Source organism: Zosterops lateralis, assembly GCF_965231275.1.
Source record: "Zosterops lateralis genome assembly, chromosome: 1".
Taxonomy (NCBI): Eukaryota; Metazoa; Chordata; class Aves; order Passeriformes; family Zosteropidae; genus Zosterops; species Zosterops lateralis.
The window spans coordinates 33,938,079-33,957,808 of record NC_139762.1 but is presented as its reverse complement, the minus strand read 5'-3'; the positions used below and the strand labels follow the sequence as shown (position 1 = coordinate 33,957,808).

Below are 19,730 nucleotides of genomic sequence, written 5' to 3'. Positions count from 1 at the left end.
TAGTAGGAGATCCTGCTTGTCACTGTGTTTTATAGTTTAGTAGTGACTTGAAGCAGTGATCGTCCTCACTGTGACCTGCCTAACTGGTATTGTAAAATCACTCTAGAGGACAATTTTTTGCTCTCTCACCCTGAGAACCATATGGGAAGAGCTTCAACAACACCTCTTATATTATTCTCACTGTTAGTGTGAGTGTCCTTCTCTGGAAGATCATTATAGTGACAGATATCATGGAGCTGGAGAGCAGTCAGGTGAGTCAATCAGTTTGAGAAGAGTCAGAATAGGAGCTGGGGCACAGCCAGCTCCTGCAGCCACCTTGTTTGTTTCCAACTAGAACAGACAGTGGGCTGATTTTCTTATTTTTTGAGTGCAGAAGAGAAGACCGTCAAACTTCAAATGCTGAAAATGTAACTTCTCCAAATGTCATCCTTCCAACTGCCATTGGTCATTCCCAGATTTATTTTTAATGTTATGTTCCATGTAAATACTTGTGATTTTGGTGTAACAACACTAAAGATTTTTGACCTCTTTGACAAAATGAAAGAGGATGTGATCTCAAAACCAGTATAACATATTAGGAGAAATATATATTTTGTGTCTGTATGTATATACACACACACACACACACGCACACGCACACAGAAACAGTATAACATGTTGCAGAAACAGTATAACGTGTTGGGTGCATTTTTATATGGAAATCTTAGGGAGTTTTTATTTAAATTACCATTCACTGTAAATTTTTTTGACTTTTCTTCTCCAGCTTCTCATTTTCTACATACATTTAATTTTTCTACCTTTTCACAATTAAATGCATAGAAAAAAATAATGAAAATCGGTTCGATAGTTCTAAGTGCCTGTATTGCAGAGGTGTATTTTTTTCTACAAGACAGTGTGAGTTATAACCATGCTTTAATGTCTGCAAATGTCATGTTTTCTGATCAAGGCGGGATGAAAACTTTGTGCATAGAGTTTCAATATTGAACAGCCTTTGAGAAGACAATTTTATGTCAGAAGTGTAATTTTATGTCCTGAGCTTTTCCTCCTTTATGCATTCTATATTTTATAATGTTAGAAATATGTTCTTGAATAAGTTTCTCAAACTCTTAATGCTAAAAGTATCACTTGGTGACAAAATTATAAAATACACAATTAAATCAGTGAAAGATTAATATTAGTAAAACTTAAGGGAAAAAAATATGGGTCAGCACAGGTGAAGTAGGCGTGAGTGCCATCTGTTAAGAAAACAGCTTTCAGTATTATTTTTCCTGCACCTTCATATGTTGTTATTTTAGTAATTTTAGACATTTTTATTAAAAAACCCCAAACCTTTTAGTGCCTTCCTCTTAGAAATTTCTTTGTTCTACTTTCCTTTTCAGAAATTCATCAAGAGGGTTATATGAAATAAGACTTAAGTATTGTGAGAATTCACTTTATGTGCTATCCATAATTAACCACAGGTTTGATTTATTTTTGTGTTGTAAGTCCTGATGTCTAGCAAAGCCAATGCCATATGCCAGCAGTTTAAAAAATAACACAAAACTGATGAAGGGTTGGAAGGAGAGTAGAGAGTGAGAAGGAAAAGACTGGTGGAACTATTTTAATATTAAGCCATTCAAGGGGAATCTACATCACTTGTGAAAACTTCTGTTTATTGCTGTTTTATAGCCTATAATTAAAATCCAGCTTGTTAGTTGCTGTTCAAGTATAACCAACCTCAAGAATGCTATGAAGCAACAAAAATGTTGGACTGTACACATTATAAAACTCTGTGTTGTCTGCCATCTCTGTGGCCTGCTTGCAGTGACTGGAGCTCAGCTAAAAAATTATATACTACTTAGAAATAAAAAAATATGGATAGTTTAGTTGTACCACCCTTTCATTGAGCTCAAATCAAGTTCTGTGTAAATTATTCATTCTCTGTTATTGCTGAGGCAGCCTAATTAAAACCTTCCATCTTTTAAACCTCTAAAAATACTTGAGAATGAGAGCATAGCTAAAGCTTATTTTAATCATGCAGCATTTCATTTGTTTTTAATTAAATTCAAATAGAGAGCTGCTAGCTTGCAAAACCTGAATCTAAATGTAAAATGAGGGACAGAGTGTCTTGTTCAGAACTGTCTGGATCAATTGAAAATAACACTGCTTCCACTGTCTCGTCCACCAGCTGGTGATGACCATCCCAAAGCAAAGTGTGTGAACTGCTTGCTGTGACAAAAATTGTGCTCTACTGAAGTGGATCAGGGAGGGCTCCTGTGATTTTTTTAAAAAAAATATTTATTTTTGGCAGGAAAACTATTGATCTCCAGGAAAGGACAGTGACAAATTGCTTGGGAGCAAGAATTTCTTTAATTAATTTGGCAGGTTTGAAAATTAATGTAAATTTGAGCTCTAACTTGTCAATGGAGGCACTGAACTGCTACTGAGACTCAGCAGATTTGTATTAACTTTGAGCTCTATTGCTGGAGGCAGGCCATATTGGGATGTCAGATTGTAGTAGACTTGTAGAAACAAACTTACTGCATTAAAACTCTTTGGGTCTTCTTTGTTCTGGGCTGCCTGTAATAGTTATTCACAGTTTTCTTTTTTTGGCTCACCTCTGAACTGGCTTTTAGATTTCATACCCTTGTAGCTAGACAGAGGCAGGGCAAGATCTGACATCAAGTCACTCACTCTGAGATGGACTTTCTTCCCAAGTATAGGTTTGCAATTTCTGCAGCTTCATGTTTAGTTTCTTCCCTTTCCAAGGGCAAAAGTTCCTTTTCCAGCTCTGTCCAAGTTGAGCCTCTGTGGTTACCCTAGTTGGATTTGTCTTCCCTTCCAGTATTTCAGAACTTGACAACATGGTGGTGAGATTGTATCATTTCAGGTCAGGAGAGGATCCCTTTTATGGTTCTTTCCTGTTCAAGAGCTGCCCTGATAACCAGAGACCCTCACTTCGGGCCTGCATCCTTTTTTGTCTGACCCAGTTGTTGTGATTGATACTTTCCCATTTCTTATTAATTAGGCAAAACATTGCATGTAGTCATTCAGTTTTATAATCTGGATTCTGACATCTCTTATCTCTCTGCTTCTAGGTCTTTTTCAGTTCATCTTTTCCCTATGCCATGAAAATAACGTTGCAGAAAACTTGATCCATGGAACTGCTTTCCTGGTTCCCATTGTCAAGGTGTTCATTGCAAACATAAATATGAATAGATATAAGACCAGATGTCTTAAATCCAAGAATCTTCCAAGAGTGTAATTCACAGTATCTGTGACTTTTGGTTCCTGTCACCTGCATACATGGATGTGGGTGACGTGTGGTTCCAGGCAAAAGGACAGCTGCAGGCGTCCTGTCTGTCCTGGAGGAGCTCCCAGTAAAGCCTTAAAGGTTTTAATTTGTGTTTAAAATAAACACAATTCTGTGAGATATTTAGATTAAATATTAAGAAGAAATTCTTTGGTGTGAAGGTGAGAGGCACTGGCACAGGGTGACCTGAAGAACTGTGTGTGTTCCAACCCTGGCAGTGTTCAGTGCCAGGTTGGATGAAGCTCTGAGCAACCTGGTCTAGTGGAAGATGTCCCTGCCCATGGCAGGAGGGTTGGAACTGGATGGTCTTTAAGGTCCCTTCAAGTGACCTAAGCCATTTGATGATTCTGTGGTTCTCTGTATACTTTTTTCCTTCATGCTGGCTTTTGGGGTGTTTTTTTGTTTGTTGGTTTTATTTTTTTTTTTGTTTGGTGGGATTTTTTTTTGTTTGTTTGATTTTGGGGTTTTGTTGGGTTTTTTTGTTGTTGTTTTTTGGGGTTTTTTGTTTGTTTTTTTTTTAATTGAAAACTTGGAATTAGCAAACTCCTACCTTTTGGCATTAATAATAATAATACTTAGCACTTGAAGTACTAATTGTTCTCAGGATACTTTATAAGTTATTATTTCCTACAATGCATTTCTAAAGTGTTGATGTTTGTTTGCACATTGTGTTTAGAAACATGGTGTTCAGAAATTAGTGGCCTGTCACCTAAGGTGGTATTAGAAAGAGTTAACACTGATCTGCTAACAACTACCTGCCCTTGTTCAGAACACCACACACCTCTTTGGTGGTTTCAAGCTCTCTCAATATGAAAGACCTTTTGTAAAAACCCAAATCTACATAATATTTAAAAGAAAGCTGAAGCGCTACATATATATATATATATATATATATATATATATATATATATATATATATATATATAATGCTTCACTAATGTGAAGTACACTGAAAAAGGTGTCCTGGAGTGGACTTAGAGACAGAAACCTCTAAAGATACATTAAGTTGATCAGGAAGAAATACAACATTTTTATAACTCATCATCATCACACTTTATAAAATGTGTGAATGAATTTCTATGCATCCTAGGAAGAACTGAACCTTGTTACCACAGTTATTAAAATTAATAAGATTTAAATTCTGAGGTAATAGGCCTGCTTACAAAGGAAAAGTACTAAACATTCTCAAAGGGAAGTGCTGTTTACTTTGTACCTGTTTTCTCTTAGCAACTAGTGATATACAGGATGAATGACAATTCCAATGTATCATGGAAAAACGAATTTCTAAGAGGGGATCAAAAATTTTGTTTAATTGGTTTGATGGGGTTTTGTTTGTTGCTTTTCATGGGGTTTTGGGGTTTTTTCAGGGGTGGGTTTTTGTGGGTGTTTTTTTTTTGTTTGTTTGGTTTTTTTTTTGTTTGTTTGTTTTGTTTTGTTTTGTTTTGGTTGGTTGGTTTTTTTTTGTTTTGTTTTGGGGTTTTTTTGGTTTTTTTTTAGAAGTAGATTATGCCAAAGTGTGAAAGGTAAAACAGCACATCAAAGAGGACAAAGCAGGTTTGTTGGATCCTGTAACTCTTTAATGAACATGTCTAGCTCTCCTGCATGAGATAAAGAATCTGTGTTGTGTTTGCTGGTAATAGCACCCTCATGATATTTTCTTTCAGGCTTTGATGAGGATCATTCCTGGGCCAACAAAACTCTTCCATTATTTCCATTTGCTGTTCTACTTGAAACCAGGGGTGACTGGGTTTGGGTTTCTTTCTCCCTAGATAAACCAAGTATGTCAGCTGGTTTAATAAAATATATTGTTTTATGTTTGCCTTGATAGATTTATGCATCTCACAGGATTATGCAGTTCATCAGGTCACAGAGAGCCTGTCTGATTCAAAGTTACACCAATGCCTTCAATGATTTGACAGAAAAGACAGAAAAGTGATGTCTTTTTCTTATGTGCAGGCAGTTCTGTCTTAAGATCTTGATCTACTACATGCTGACAGACTGACAGATATTTCCAGAGCTAACATTGTGCCTATCAAACCTCCGGGACAACAAATAATGTGTTTTTCAGTAACACCTCAGCAATAATGACTGCAGTTTTGTAAAGGAATAAGCCTCAGGGCCCATTTAAAATATCTTTGTTGTCGTGAACAAAGCAAAGCTTTAAGTAGCAAGAGCAGAAAAATGAAAGACAACCAAGCTCCTGCCAAATATTTCCCACTCAGGGATGTTATCACTAAGAGATGGGCCTTTCCAAGGTTTTCAGTATAGACTGTAAAGTGATACCATGTGCTTGGTATTTTCCTTACTGGAAATGATAATAAGCTTGTCTCTCCCCCTTCTATTGCCTGATCATCTTTTGTAAGGTTTTCTCTAGCTGAGCAGCAGTTGGGTGCAAACAGACCTGCTCCTGGTTTGTTATTTGAGCAGAGATAGGACTGTCTGCCTCCTTAGCACGGCTGTGTGCAGTGTACCTGCACCCAGCCTAGGCTTTGATCACAGCTCTGGAGCTCTCCACCCTCTTGGCAGGGACACTGTGGACCCCTCTTTTACTGGGTCACAGATTGTTTCTCGTGGTCCCTCAGCTTTTGGCTTACTGGGTGAGTGTTCAGCTGTGCCAGGAGCTGGAAGGGGCTGTGGGGCCCCTCAGTCCTGCTGGTGAGCCCTGAGCTGCCAGGCAAGCCCTAGGGAAGGCTCTTTCTGAAAGGGGCAAGGAGAGAAGAGGAATATTAATTATTGAGGGCCTGACTGTGAGCTAGGTTAGACCTGTTAGTTATGATTCTCAACTGCGATTGAAATTTGGGTGGAAAAGTTAGTATGACAGGTGACTAATTACTGTAAAAATACTGCCATTACAGTGTGTGTTTTCTGTATCACTTGTCACCAAGACTTTTAACATGTCTATCTAGTTTATATACCCGGTAAGTTTGGAGGTTTTTTGGTACAAGTGCAATCTATCACAGATCTCCTGGGGGGATGGAAACACTGTCAAGAGTATGCGTTTAAAATGAACCGTGTCATGTGCAGTATTATAGTCAGTTTCTGTGGCGGATGTGAGGAAAAGGTGGTATTTTTATATGTACTCATATTTCAGGATGCTGAATGACCTATTTTAAAATTTATATAAGATTTTCATAATGTAAGGATTGAATTATCTGCCCCAAGGTTCAGTGAAGCAGCAAATATTTGCTTTTTTTTTGCATCAGGAAAGTGCAACTAGACTTGACATCGAAGCATGTTCTTTGATGTCTTTCTTGGGAAGTATTCTACTGCATTGTTTCTGGGGTGTTGTTTTGTGGTTTGTTTTCTAGTTTTGGGTTTTTTTGCTTTCTGTGCACTGGAACATACAGGATTTTCTTTCATCAAGTGATGAACATTATACATGATAAGCAATCTCTTGTTAAGTGCAGTATGGTTGTTGTTTGTCTAGCTTTTCCCCTTTCCCTCTCTGTCTGTCTCTCTTGATTAGATAATTAGGAGAGTTTTCTTTGAACTAAATTTTCCTCTTTTGGGTCACCGACATCACATGATTGTATTGCTACAAAAGCCTCCTTAAGGAGACAGGTTTGATGGAACTGTTTCTTTGCACCACAGACTACTTCAGAGTAGTATTTTTTCATGGCTGATGAAAACATCTGCTCAACAGAAGTTGTGATTTGGGTGAGCACCTATCTGATGGAAGGCAGTTCTGAAATGCTTCCTGTTATTGTTAGTCTCCCTAAGCTGTTTGAACTTCTGCTTTCAAAGATAGGTTTAATAACCTATCAGTAAGAGTTGTTTTAAACTGCTTTTGTTTGTTCGTGCAAGTTTTCTTTACTAAAAGAGAATAGCTAGTAACAGACAGGATTTATGTGCTTTGACATTCAGTAGTGTGAATCTTACAGTAACTGAGGAACAGCAAATACCTGCCTTGAAAAGACATCTCCAGTAGTTGTACATGGTGCATCTGTAGCCTATAAATAATTCTTTCCTATTTTGAGCCAGATGAGACACCAGGATAGTCTAAAGCTGGCAAATTGAACTATAACAGAGAGAGACATGAAAGCAATACTAGGAAAAGACTACTGCTTTGTTTATCCAGGCAGACGTGAGTGAATGTAACTTAATAATAGCTGCAGAGCAAAGGTTTCAGCACAAAGTCTTTTTTAATTCTGTGAAAGTCACTCAATGTTGCTTCATCTGATTTGGATTACTCAGTTCCATCCTTGTGGTATCCACCTGACTCTCATCAGGCTTTGTTGTTTCTATTCTTCTATCCAAAACCCCTTAATTGACTACAGAATGAGATGTACACTTCCAGTTTTGCTCCTCAAAGTCTCTAGTGTTCCTTCAATGCTGAATCAGCTTTGAAGCAGCTGTTAAGGCTTTATTTTTCCTCCAGAACTATGGCAAAAATAATTACATAGTGTTGATTTTTTTTTTTTTACTCCAGTTATACATTTTTTTTTCTGAAATTCACTTCCCTTCTTTTGTGAGATGTGAAAAAAAATCTTTGATTTTGCTGTAAGCTTATTGTTTTCAGAGTTGTGAGGGACGAAATGATACTGCAAGGCTGCTTTGAACTTGTGCAATTTTAAAGGTTTGAGGGCAACCTGGGATGGTACTATTTAAAAAAAAAGAATTGTATTCCTGTTTTACATATGATCATGTGTTTACTTTAGCTTTAATTGATGTAGAATGATAAAGCTCTTAAGTTGCAGATGATAAGTAGAGATAAGTGCTGTTTATCATTTTATGGGGTAGTAGCTCTAACTAATAATTGATACTCATGTATTCTTAATTTTTCAAAATGTACCTGGGTGAGGTCATTTGCAGAGGTACTCTTGGCCTACTTTTGCAGCAGAAAATAATTAGGCCAATACTTAGCACTTGTGAAAATTACTGTCCTAAATTTATTTGGATTTGCCTCAGCTTCATACCTTTAAGTTGTTTTTTTGGAGTAGACCAAGGAAAGTGGCCCTGTGTGCTCCAGAGAAATGTGGGAACAAATACAGTTCTGAGGCCATCCTGTGGCATGGAAAGAAGCAAATTCCAGTGAATTTGGATCGTGATGACCTTAAAAATCAATATTAGTTGCAAACTTCGCCTCTTTAGCATAACACTGCTTTTTATGCTTGCTTTAAAGTTGTAATTCCTCTTATACATGGTGGCCTTAATTTCCACAGGTAATGCAAAATATCATTTGCTCTAGAGAGGGCCAGTCACTACTGCTGAAAGCCAGTCAAATTGGGATGCAGGATCAGTTTTCTCACCTTCCTGGAAGAATGAGTTATTGTTGAAGGGCAGCCACAGTTTTCTTTTTTCTCTTCTAATCTTGAAGAGAATTTTAAGAAAGGAGCACAAAGTTGTTGCTGGAATACACAACAGTTTTTACAGAGGAGTTGGGTCCACGATCGTTATTGACATATGCTTTTTCATTCTTTAATCTGGAAGTCTCAAGGTAATAAGTTAAATTACTAGGAAACACCAATAGAATAAAGTACTTTAGAGAGAGGATACATTTTTCACTCCTGAATTCTTCAGGGCTGGTAAGAAAAGCCTTTTGTCCAGCCCATGAAGTAATTCATTTGAAGGAATAAAGGAAAATTCAAAACCCCTACTTTAGAAGTAGAGTGACAGAATACTTCAGGTGCACTCTGCTGGATTTACCTCACCTGTCTCCTGCTCCTTGTTCAGGCACCTCTTGTTAGGTAGTGAGTCATCTTCAGCTCATTTGAATTCTGGAAATGTGCCCATCTCACTCTTTTTGATTCCAAAAGGACAAATGACATTGCCCTAGGAGATCTTAAGTGCTTTCTTAGGTGGCATAAGTTTGTGTCTCTCTGACGTCAATGTTAGCAAGTGGAGCAGTGCAGTAAAACTGGATCCTTGTAGTCAATCATACTTAGAAGATCTTATATCAGACCCTGCATAAGACTCACCAGGACTACCTCTGGTCTGATGTTGTGGAGTCAATGCTTTGAGCACTGGATGCAGTCCTGGAGCACATTTAACCCAAAAGGGATTCAGTTTCCATGTTCCAAGGTGCCCTGCAGTGCAAACCTTGTCATTACAGATTTGCAGAGGAAGTACCCCTCTGTTCTGTCCTAAAACATTAGTGTAGCCAAACCTTAAGTTCATTTAGACTCCATACCAAAAGCATGATGATAGAAATATTCCTATGATTATGTGGCTTCTCTGTGTTGAAGTCCAAGAGACCTCTAGGGTTTTTTTGAGTTCCTTTACATTTCCAGGACATCACAACTATCGTGCGTGTTCGAACAGGCAAAGGGCATTGAATACCTTAAATCTAGCATGTCGTGCAGCTATACCCACAAGGTACTGAAGGCAGTAATTTTCAGTGCATTTGGCTGCAAATGAGAGCCTGTTTCTTGCCATGAACTCTGCCAATCACTGCCAAAATACCGGATAGTCACCAGTGAAAGCTGAAGGTGCTCATTCTGAACAAGAGCAGTGAACAGAACAGGGATTTATCTGAGCAAAGTGTATTCCAGAAGCAAAGCACTTGCTGCCTGGTTTCAAGTGGGTATCTGAACAATGAGTTGGCAGAAGTATTTCTGTTCCTGTTGAGAGTGTTTGATCTCTGCTTGTTAATGCAGATGTTACCATTAAACTATCTTGCTAAATGGAACTTGCAAGTAAGGAAGAAAAGTATCCTTTATATTTACTCCATAGTTAAAAACCTGAGATGCTTCTAACCTGCTTTAGAAATAAAAGTAAAACAAATCTAAACCTCTGAAATGTAGTAGTTCTCAATGAAATGGCACATGAATTTATCTTCTAGATAGAAAGTGGCCATACCTTCTCCAAAATGCACTACTCCTAATCTCAGTCATAACTTCAGTCTAAAGTCCATGTGTTGGGCCCAGATCACATAGACCTTGCTGTCACGTTGCTGTTCTGGGGTTTTTTTTGGCCTTCCTTGTGCTCACTGTCTTTGTAGCTCTCTGATGGTTCCTGGAATATTTACCAAGCTGACTCACCTTCACTCCTGGAAGAACTCCAGGAGAATTCATTTCTCACCTCACTTGTGGAGGTTGGGGCTGTATCACAGATTTGTTCTGGAGGTAACAGAGTATTTCTAACTAGGTAAAGTAAATGCCATAAGGAGAGATTGTTTCAGGTGAAAAGAGGGCATGTTGATTGAAATGTTACAGCAAACTATATTGCCAGAAAGCACTGTAGATTGGAAAAGATTTCTGTTCAGAAGGTGGATGCTTCAGACTAGAGCTGCAGGGAGAGATGTTTAATTTTGTGTTCTGGTTAGTTTTTCTTTTCTGTGACTTTTGATGTGTTTGTTTTGTTTTGATTTGTTGTTTTTTTTTTTAAGGAAAATGAATTCTTAAAATACACAATGTTTTACCAGGGATCTGAAATTATCACTTCTCTCAGAATAGAATGTAAGCCTCTTAAAGAAAAAAATAAATGGCAAACTTCAATAATCAGTGATCCCAGCTCAGGACTGTTGTGACAGTGCACTCAAGGGAATTGCAAAGCAGTGCCCCCCTGTTTTGGAAATGAGATCATAATTCATTCTGTGGAAACTTTCTTACCTTTCTCAGTGGTTGTTCTTGGACTCTTCCTAACTGTGACTTCTTTGCCCAAGGCAATAAAATTTGAAGTGATACACAGTTTATACAGCCACCTCATGTTTTGGAAAGCATCACTCTTTTGTAATATCCTCTATTTGTTGTTTTGGTTTGGTTTGTTTTTAAAAAGTATGCAGTTACCCTGGCAACTTTTACCCACGCTGGAACTCCGTTACTGGGAGTTCCTGGCATGACTTTTATTTGCATGTGCTGCAAGGAGCACTGTCATTAAACAGACTGTTAATTATTCTACCAGTCACTTGCTGAGACAACTGATGTGACAGTAGATAGAGCTTTCTGATTCCAGGTAAAAGTGGTCATGCACAGCTCTATGCAGCTAAGTTTTCATGCTCACTACTTTTAGGTATTACTCTCTTATACAGAGGTTTTTGTTTTCCTTATAACATGAAGCCAAGCTTAGTTATTTAAATTATCAAGGAACAGAGAAAAAGAGACATTTATTTGATTTCACCATCATTTTTGGTGACATTTTATTGGATATTTGCCTCTCACTTTGGATCTATTTTGGGCCATTTAATATTGATATTTATGATTTTCTTTGTGTGTGTTTATTATTTTTTAAGTTAATTTAAATGTATAAAAAGATGCTTGATACTGTATTTTGTCCTCTGAACAAATAGCAACAATTAAATTGTTTTTAGGACCCAAAATCTATGTCATTCCTGTTTGAGACTTGCAAATTTATCTTAAAGTGATTATTCAAGTTATTTCTTATAAAATACAGTAATGTGCTCAGCTTGTTACCAAAGGCTAGATGGTTATGATTCATGCTAGAATATGGCAGCAAGAGACAGCATCTAATAACTTGGCTTTTATTGTTTTCTTCTCCCTTTTAGGAGTTTCCATGGGATACAGATCATGCCACTGGACTGCATTTTGGTAAAGGATGAGTTCAGTGTTTCTCTGAGGAGTCTTCCAACACATTTTCCAAATTACCTTTTCATGGTGGTCTAAGTGAGCCTATGTGAAACAAATAGTATTGGATCATGAGTGAAGAAAAAAACTTCGGTGCATCCCAGAAAATGTTGTCTCCTTCAAGAAGTACTAGCAGCTGCTCCTCCAAGCAGGGAAGTCGACAGGTACTTTTTTTCACTAAGCTGAAAGTATTGCTAAGATTGGCTGTTACTTTTTTCCTTGAATATCTGCAAATCTCTTAAACCTTGTTTTCTTGTTGCTTGCTTGTTTTATTTTATCTCTTCTTTGCTTTCCTTGCTCTCTCTCCTTTTGTTTTGTTTTTTGTTTTTTTTTTTTTTTGTTGGTAGCAGCATCTTGTTTTGAGTCAAATGTGGTAAACACATATTACTGAATAGCAGGCGTGTATAAGACTGGAATGCTTACAGTGAATTTTGATTTCTATCTCCATATATGTATGGTGTCTTGATAGTGAAATGGAGCTGCTGTAGCATCTTGGTCTCAGTGGTTTGATCCTGAAATACCAAATCTTTTCTCTTAGGCACTACTTTTGTGGTAGAATATTGTGTAACTGCTCTGTTTATTTCAATTTTCCAAGGAAAGGTGTACATGCATGTGTGAAAGATAATTCATTTTTCATGAACCTAACACAGGGTTTCTTTGAATACCCATGTGTGCTGGTTGTTACTGTAGAACCATAGATAGCAAAATGAGCATTCCTGTAACGCGATGCATCTGTGTGCAAATGTAAAGGTTGCTTTGTTTTCTGCAGAGATGATGCTAATCTTTAAACCTCTCAGTTTCAAAAGACGTGTCTACAAGTGTTTGCACCTGACAGGTGAGGCTGCTGGAGACAGCCTTGTTTGTGGGCAAGAAATGCTGACCTGCAGCCGCACTGAGATTTAAACTTAAATGTGCTCAACCCATGCTTGCAAAATCATGAGCAAAGTGCTCAACATAAACTTTTATCTATACAAGTACTGGCATAGTGGAGCTCTTCAAGCTGCCTCAGGCAGAGATTTTAATTGGAATTGAGCATCACAATCCCCCAAAAGCTTTGGAGTCCTCAGCTGTGTTTTGAAACAGCACCTGCTCTTCTAGGACTTCTGGCCCTGTTCTTACAGTTGGCAAGGCAGACAAATGTCTGAACAATTTATGACTTTTAAAGTGCTGTGCTTGTGAGAAGTGCTGTGCATTTCTAGTATGCTGAACAATAAAATCCTTGCTCTCAGGATGTCTTTTTTATTTTCCTGTGATGCTATCTTTTATATCCTCTGTATGAGATTACCTTTGAAAAGCATAATTTAAAAGATTTGGTATTGTCTGTTCAACAGTTCATGTCTATCCAGTGTTATCATGTATTATTTAAATAATAGGATTTACATGAGTATGACTAAATCCACTGATGTGTAATACAGCCAGTATAAGGAACCATACTTATGCCATTTATTTGCCCTTTCCACCTATATACTAGTTTAAATGGCAATACTTTAGGTGTTCTATTAAGAAAACAGCTATCATCTAAAGTTGTAGGAAACTGTTAAAAATCCCCTAATCAAAAAAGGACCACATGTACCATAACCTTCAGGTGCTTTTGTTTGTTTGTTTGGATTTGTTTTGGTGTTCATTTCTAAATCCTGGTAGAATAGTGGAATATAACACGGTTACTGATACTTTTTTATTAATAGTATCCTGAAAGTTTAAATGATGTTGCCAAGTGCTGTGCAGGTTAGGGAATGATACGCTATGATTTTGATATTCTTTTCTTCATATTCCAGCTCCATGGAGGGCTTCTTATTCCTCCTTCAAACACTTGCATCTCTTGTGCTTGTGGCTTTTGGGTTAGTGACACATCTTCCTGGCAGGTGCTTTTCTCTTTGCTGCTGCTCTGATGCAGTACTTCCTTGAATCAATTAAGTAGAAAGAAGATCTGACAATTGCAGGGGGAAGAAGAGTTGGAGCAGGGTAAAGTTTGCCCAAAAGTAGCAGGATCTGAATTCTGAGTCTCTCTTGATTTCCTAGACACAGGCTTTATTGCTGGTGTACGCCAGCACCAAATCAGTGACCTGAGGCTGGGGTATGGAAGCACACTAGTGCCAGGCTGCTGAAGTTTAGTTACATGTTGGAGGGCTGCTTGTATGGAACATGACTCCTGTGATGTGGAAAATCAGCCACTGTTCTAGAAAGGAGTTGACTTAAGCAGAGCTGCAGGACTTTGAGGGATCCATTCGTTCCTTTGCTACATTTGGTGCCTGTTTCCTGCCCTATATAGTACATTTGTTGTGTGAACTGAACAGGTTAATCCTCTTTCACTAAATTCACCTTCACTTTGAAGCCCCCTGAAAAGTTGGAAGCTACTGCCACTTCCCACCTCTTTCCCTCTCCTTCATTTATGGAAGGGGATTTCTTCCACAGAGACACAACTCAAATTCAGTTTTATGAGAAAAGAAAACGAGTTTTGACCTTCCTTAAATTTAAGTAGACCTGTGATCAAAAGAAGGATGTTGTGCTAGTTATTTTTAAATCTAATATGCTAACTAACGTTTAAAATAGATCCACCAGGGAGAAGCTTTGTGACAGGAGAAGTGTTTAAAAATGCATGTTGCATAAAAGAAAATTAAATAATTTCTGCCAATTTTATGAACTGTAACAAATGCCTTAGTTGCAGCTGATGCCAACCCTTATCCTCCAAAAAGTAGGTTTCTATTTTTGGCAGCTAAAAATATTTGGTACAACTGACTGCATTTTGCACTGAAAGAAAGCGTGGCACTGTCATCTGTTTTGTTCAGGGAGCTGCAACTGCAAGCGTCACTCTGAGAGACATTCAGAATCATTACTTCATATTTTCCCCTGAAACAATTTGCCTTAAAGAGCTGTATGAAGCAGAATATTGTAGAAAATGAGAAGGTTTTGATTATATCAAACAAAGAAAATTAATACATTTACCTAATAATGGACTTATCTCTGAAGACTAATGTTTGAGTTTTTTCCTCAGCTGTAAACCAAGTATGGGACAAGGAGTGTGTGCAGAGGGATTTTTCAGTGCTGCTCTCAAATAAGCACCTGTGGACCTGATAAAAGTAGAGTTTGTTCCTCCCTTAGCCTCAAGTGAAATTTCTTCCTGGGCAGCAAATGCAGTGTTGATCATTTTGTGTAGATTTTGGCCCATAATGATGCAACATCTTTTGTAGTGTCATAATCTTAAAACGCAACCAGTCTAGACATCAGACTTATGCTACAATTTTTAAGGGCATTCATCTGGGAGTTTTGGGGTCTTTTTTTGGGAGGGAATGTAATTTTTTTCAAGTTAGTGCCGTGTTTTGGGCTATCTCTCTCAGTTCCCTATTGTGGGGTAGGAAGAGGAAAAAGGGAGTATAATCTGAATGTTTTCAGGATATTCTTTGTCTCAAATTTGTTCCTCTGCTGTTTCAGAGGGATGAGTAGAGATGATAATCGACCAGCCTGATTCATTTGCCTTCATTTTAGAGAGTAAGCAGTTTTCTTTCACTTCTGCAGCTGTTCCCAGGAATAGCCAGCTGATGCCTTTTCCTCATTCAGTGAGGTGTCAAATCTCTCACAAACAAAAACTTGGTCAAGATCTGTAGGGCTGGGGTCAAGTGAATGGATCCAAAACCAGTCACAGCAGCAGTTTTTTAAAAAACGTGAGAGTTTGTTCAGGTGGGAAAGGTTGGAATCTGGTCCTCTTCCATGTATGTGGAAGAGGACCAGATTCTGTTAATATATCATGGCACCTCGCATGTGTCCAGCAGATCCCCAAACCTTTAATTTTGCGAGCTTTTAAGAGGATCCATTTCTAATTCAACTAAGCTACCTTTAGGTACAGCTGACAATTGAAGTGTGAGGTTACCAGGGTAGAGAGATGAGTAGCAGACTTGCCTTCCACCTGAGATTTGGCAGGCTGTCAAGCCTGCTTGAGGGGAAGCAGTTCTTCCACTTCAGCTTTTCTTCCCATTTTCACAGTTTTTATTTGAGAAGTCACAATCTAGGCCACCTTGCTCCCCCTAAAGAACTATGATAAATATGACTTTCCTGCAGGAATGTGCGAGACACCTTGTGTCTGTGCTGCAGGAGAGGTCCAGGCAAAATTGGAGTTATAATGCAGGGAACGTTGTATTCTGTACTAAAAATTTTAATCAAAACTATTAACACTGTATTTATTCCAGATGGGTGTAATTGGCAGGGCTATTTCTCAGCTGGTTCCTTTTTCTTCACCTCATACACCTTGTATCATGGGTCTGTCTCATTTCAGGATTCCCTCTCATTCTAAGCTTATCCTTATGGAAGTATGAAGCTCCATGGTGACTCATTGCAGCCTTTTTGAGTACTTAATGGAGCATATAAAAAAAGACAGAGGATGGTTTTTTAAGGTAGTGATAGGATGAAAGAAGGGAAATTTAGATTAGCTGTTAGGAAATTTTTTTTACTGTGAAAATTGAGACCACTGAAGCAGAGTGGTCTCAACTCAGAGGACTTGTGGATGCCCCAGCCCTGGAAGTGTTCAATGCCAGGTTGAATGGGGCTCTAAACAACCTGGTGTAGTGGAAGATGTCCCTGCCCATGGCAGAGGGGTTGAAACTAGATGATTTTGTAAGGCCCCTTCCTTCCTGAGATAATCTATGATGCTGTAAATCTTCCTTGACTGAAATCAAATTTCTGCTTGTCTCCTGCAGCCAGGCCACTCTTTCCATGATACACTGTGTTTATGCTTGATCTGATTCTGTGAAAACTTGATCCCACAGCTGGAGAAAGTTCTTTCATTAGGTGCAACACTAAAATATTGAAAAGGATCTACTGTTCACTACTACTAGATTAGTTATCAGTGGAAAAGTTACATGCTTGAGTACTGCAGTTTAATATATTTTGGCAAGACAAGGGAAACACCTTGTGTGGGATTTGGGCAAAGCAGCTTCTAAGCTCTTCTGGCTACTTTCAAGAAGAAAGAAGCAAAACCATAAACACAACGTTTTTCTTAATCTTGCAGCTGTTCCTGTCATTTCTTGATTAGAATTGTATGACAAAATGTGTTCCCTCATAAACGTTTTGGGAAGGACAACTGCATTTTTGACTTGTGTTGTGGCAGTACAGCATTGGATGGGCTGTAGGGTGTTGAGTGGCAGGAGCTGCTCAGCCCTACATTTCCACTGCTTGTGGCCTATTTGTGGTGAGTGTTGGGAGACTAAACTCAAAACAGGAAATCAGAGCAGCTTTGTTTGTTCTATTAAGTTGTTCTATTAAGCAGAGCAGGTTTGTTCTATTAAATGACACACAAGGAAAATGACAGAGGGAAAACGGAGTGCCACCAATAGTATGGTGGAATTCATAGATGTCTGTTCGAAGATGGTTTGCTTGGAATGCCTTATTACACGAGTGATGAGCATGTTACCTGATGTAATTTTTCTCTGAGTTTATAGAGGTGAATTTTAAGGATTCTGAAGATGGATAAATGAAGACAGCTAGCACGCTTGCTGATTTTTGGTTTAATTTTGTTTAATTTTTCTTTTTAAGTTTTTTCTTAAGTTCTTTTTGGGAATACTTTCCTATGTATCTTACAGGGAGCACCATGAGTACTTACCTACCTAGAATAGTTGTCTTTTCACTAATGTGCTCCATACTAGTCCCTTTTTGTTATTATACTCTTATACTACATACTCGGTATACTTTAATACATATTAAAGTATTCTTTATCTTTTTCAAATATAAGGGGATGGTACTAGCACATATCATTTCCTGTCAGCTCTTTATAATTCTACATCTGCCAAATCCTGGCAATAAATAATTCATGAGATCTCTGATCCGAAATCTTGAAACTCATGTTACATTGTCATTTGTAGTTGTTCCATAAATAAAAACTATAAAAATACTATGAGATTTGGACTCTTCTCTGTTTTGTTGCTGCAAGGTCTTTCAATTAAGAGTTCCTGGTGGCAAAAAAGGGAAATTTGCTTTTAATTAGTTTTATCTGAGGAAGGGTGACTTCTGTTTTTCTTGTAGTTTTGATTTATGTCATATTCCTCATTGTACTTGAGTTACTTCCTTGGCTTCTTAATTTGTTTTTTAGTTTAGTTTCATTTAATTTATTATTTTTACTTTAGAGAGGCTGTAATTAGCACCAAACACAAAACCTTGAGTTACTGAGTATGGACAAAAGAGTTTTATAGGAAAAAGGTCTTCATTTTTAGTGTTGTATTTTTTTTCTTCATAACCTACAGAAGCTATTCTTTTAACATAGGCTGTTTCTGTCTCTGGTGACAGAAAATTTTTCGTTAAATTGTGACTATGCTATTGGTTGTGTACTGTGTGTATGTATGTGCAGGAAAAGATACATATAAAATTCTGGCAAGCCAGTGAAGGATAGTGTCATTAAAATTGTGTTTTGTTTAGTGGTATTATTTTATCAAAATTAAAAAGAACCTTATCTCTCTGATTATGCATAACAAAGTGTAAAGATGGATCCTTGGTTATATTTCAACATGAATTGGGTTTTGTCTTTTTTTCTTATAGCCCTCTTCTTCTTCTTGAATCTCTCTTAACAATTCAGTTCTTTGGAAGAAATAAGATCTACATTTGGATTTTCTGTTTAAGCAGGACAGCTGGGAAATTGTAGAAGGACTCCGGGGAGCAATGAATTGTACCCAGGAGCCACAGAAGCAGGAGGGCTGCTTGCTGAAAAAGAGGAAATGGCCTCTGAAAGGCTGGCACAAGGTAGGAAAGGAATGTGTATCTGAAAGCTTGAGTGGGACTTACTTGGTGTGGTTTTGTGACAAAAAGGTTACATAAAAGCAGAGAAAGTGTTCTCCAAAGAAATGGAAGGGGGGAGGATGTTTGTGCTATTTTTCTGTTTGTGGCTTTTTTGGTGTGTTTTGTTTGTTTTTAATTCTCTACATTTCTGTTTACAGAGATACTTCTTTTTGGACAGAGGGATTTTGAAGTATTCTAAATGCCGAGCTGATGTAAGTGATCTGAAACCCTTTGAGGCCATTATAAACTAACACCACTCTTTTATCCAAAATAACAGTAATTCCCTATTGTTGGCAATGAGAAACAGAGTTTTCAGCAGTTCTGAACAGTAGTTTGAGAGGGGAAGAAATGGTGATTTCAGAAGGTAATATTTCTCCTTTTGCTTCCATCTGGAGTGATTGTGTTTTTACTTTTTACTTTTTTTGCAGATAGAGAGAGGAAAACTTCATGGCTGTATCGATGTTGGACTTTCTGTCATGTCTGTAAAGAAATCAACAAAATGTATAGATTTGGATACAGAGGAGCAGATATACCACCTGAAGGTAGGTCTTCAAGATTGTTATAATCTTGCTCCCAAACTAAAGACTTAAGCTTTATGTGTTGGGCGGAGCATTTTATTTTTTGACAACAAGAGGTCTCTTAGCTACACTAATAACTCCTTAGTCTCATCAGTTTAGTTTACGCTTAATAACTTGAGAGGTCTTATTGTACTGTTTCAGGGCCCAGAATCAGTAGCCCTGTTCTGAACAGAAACCTTGAAGATGCCTCACGTTTTAGCAATGCTTTGTTCACTTCTTGCACAACTGCTTTTATTTTCAGTAGTTGTATCTTCATCCTTGTCTTATCCATAGGAAGTGTTTTCCATAGTCAAGTATGGGGATTTATACTTGTGGAATAAATTGTTTTAAAATACACCACCAAAATCTAATTTCTATTTGTAATTAGTTAAACACCGACCTAGCTTTAACTAGAGCAATTAAGAAATGACAAATTAAATGTGAGGGGGTTTATTCAAATTTTAAGGGTTTTTTAATCTGTAAGTTGCTCTAGTATTGTGTTCTACATTGGAAGGCATAATTACTAACTGTAGTTTCTTTTTATCATGACTTTATCTTGTGGTTAATTTTCTGTCCTGACTAAGCTCATACAGTGTGCATTTT

At 37.7% G+C, this 19,730-nt stretch overlaps 1 protein-coding gene across 2 annotated transcripts in view; it reads left to right on the top strand.

Moving 5' to 3' along the window:
* Positions 1-19,730, top strand: part of OSBPL3 (oxysterol binding protein like 3) — an 85,580-nt gene that overhangs the window by 28,113 nt on the left and 37,737 nt on the right. For both annotated transcript variants that reach the window (XM_083856995.1, XM_083856994.1), the window contains exons 3-6: positions 11,736-11,978; positions 18,418-18,534; positions 18,729-18,782; positions 18,999-19,112. In XM_083856995.1, coding sequence (XP_083713121.1) covers positions 11,886-11,978; positions 18,418-18,534; positions 18,729-18,782; positions 18,999-19,112 — 378 coding nt within the window. In that variant the 5' untranslated portion in view covers positions 11,736-11,885. The remainder of the gene's footprint in view (positions 1-11,735; positions 11,979-18,417; positions 18,535-18,728; positions 18,783-18,998; positions 19,113-19,730) is intronic.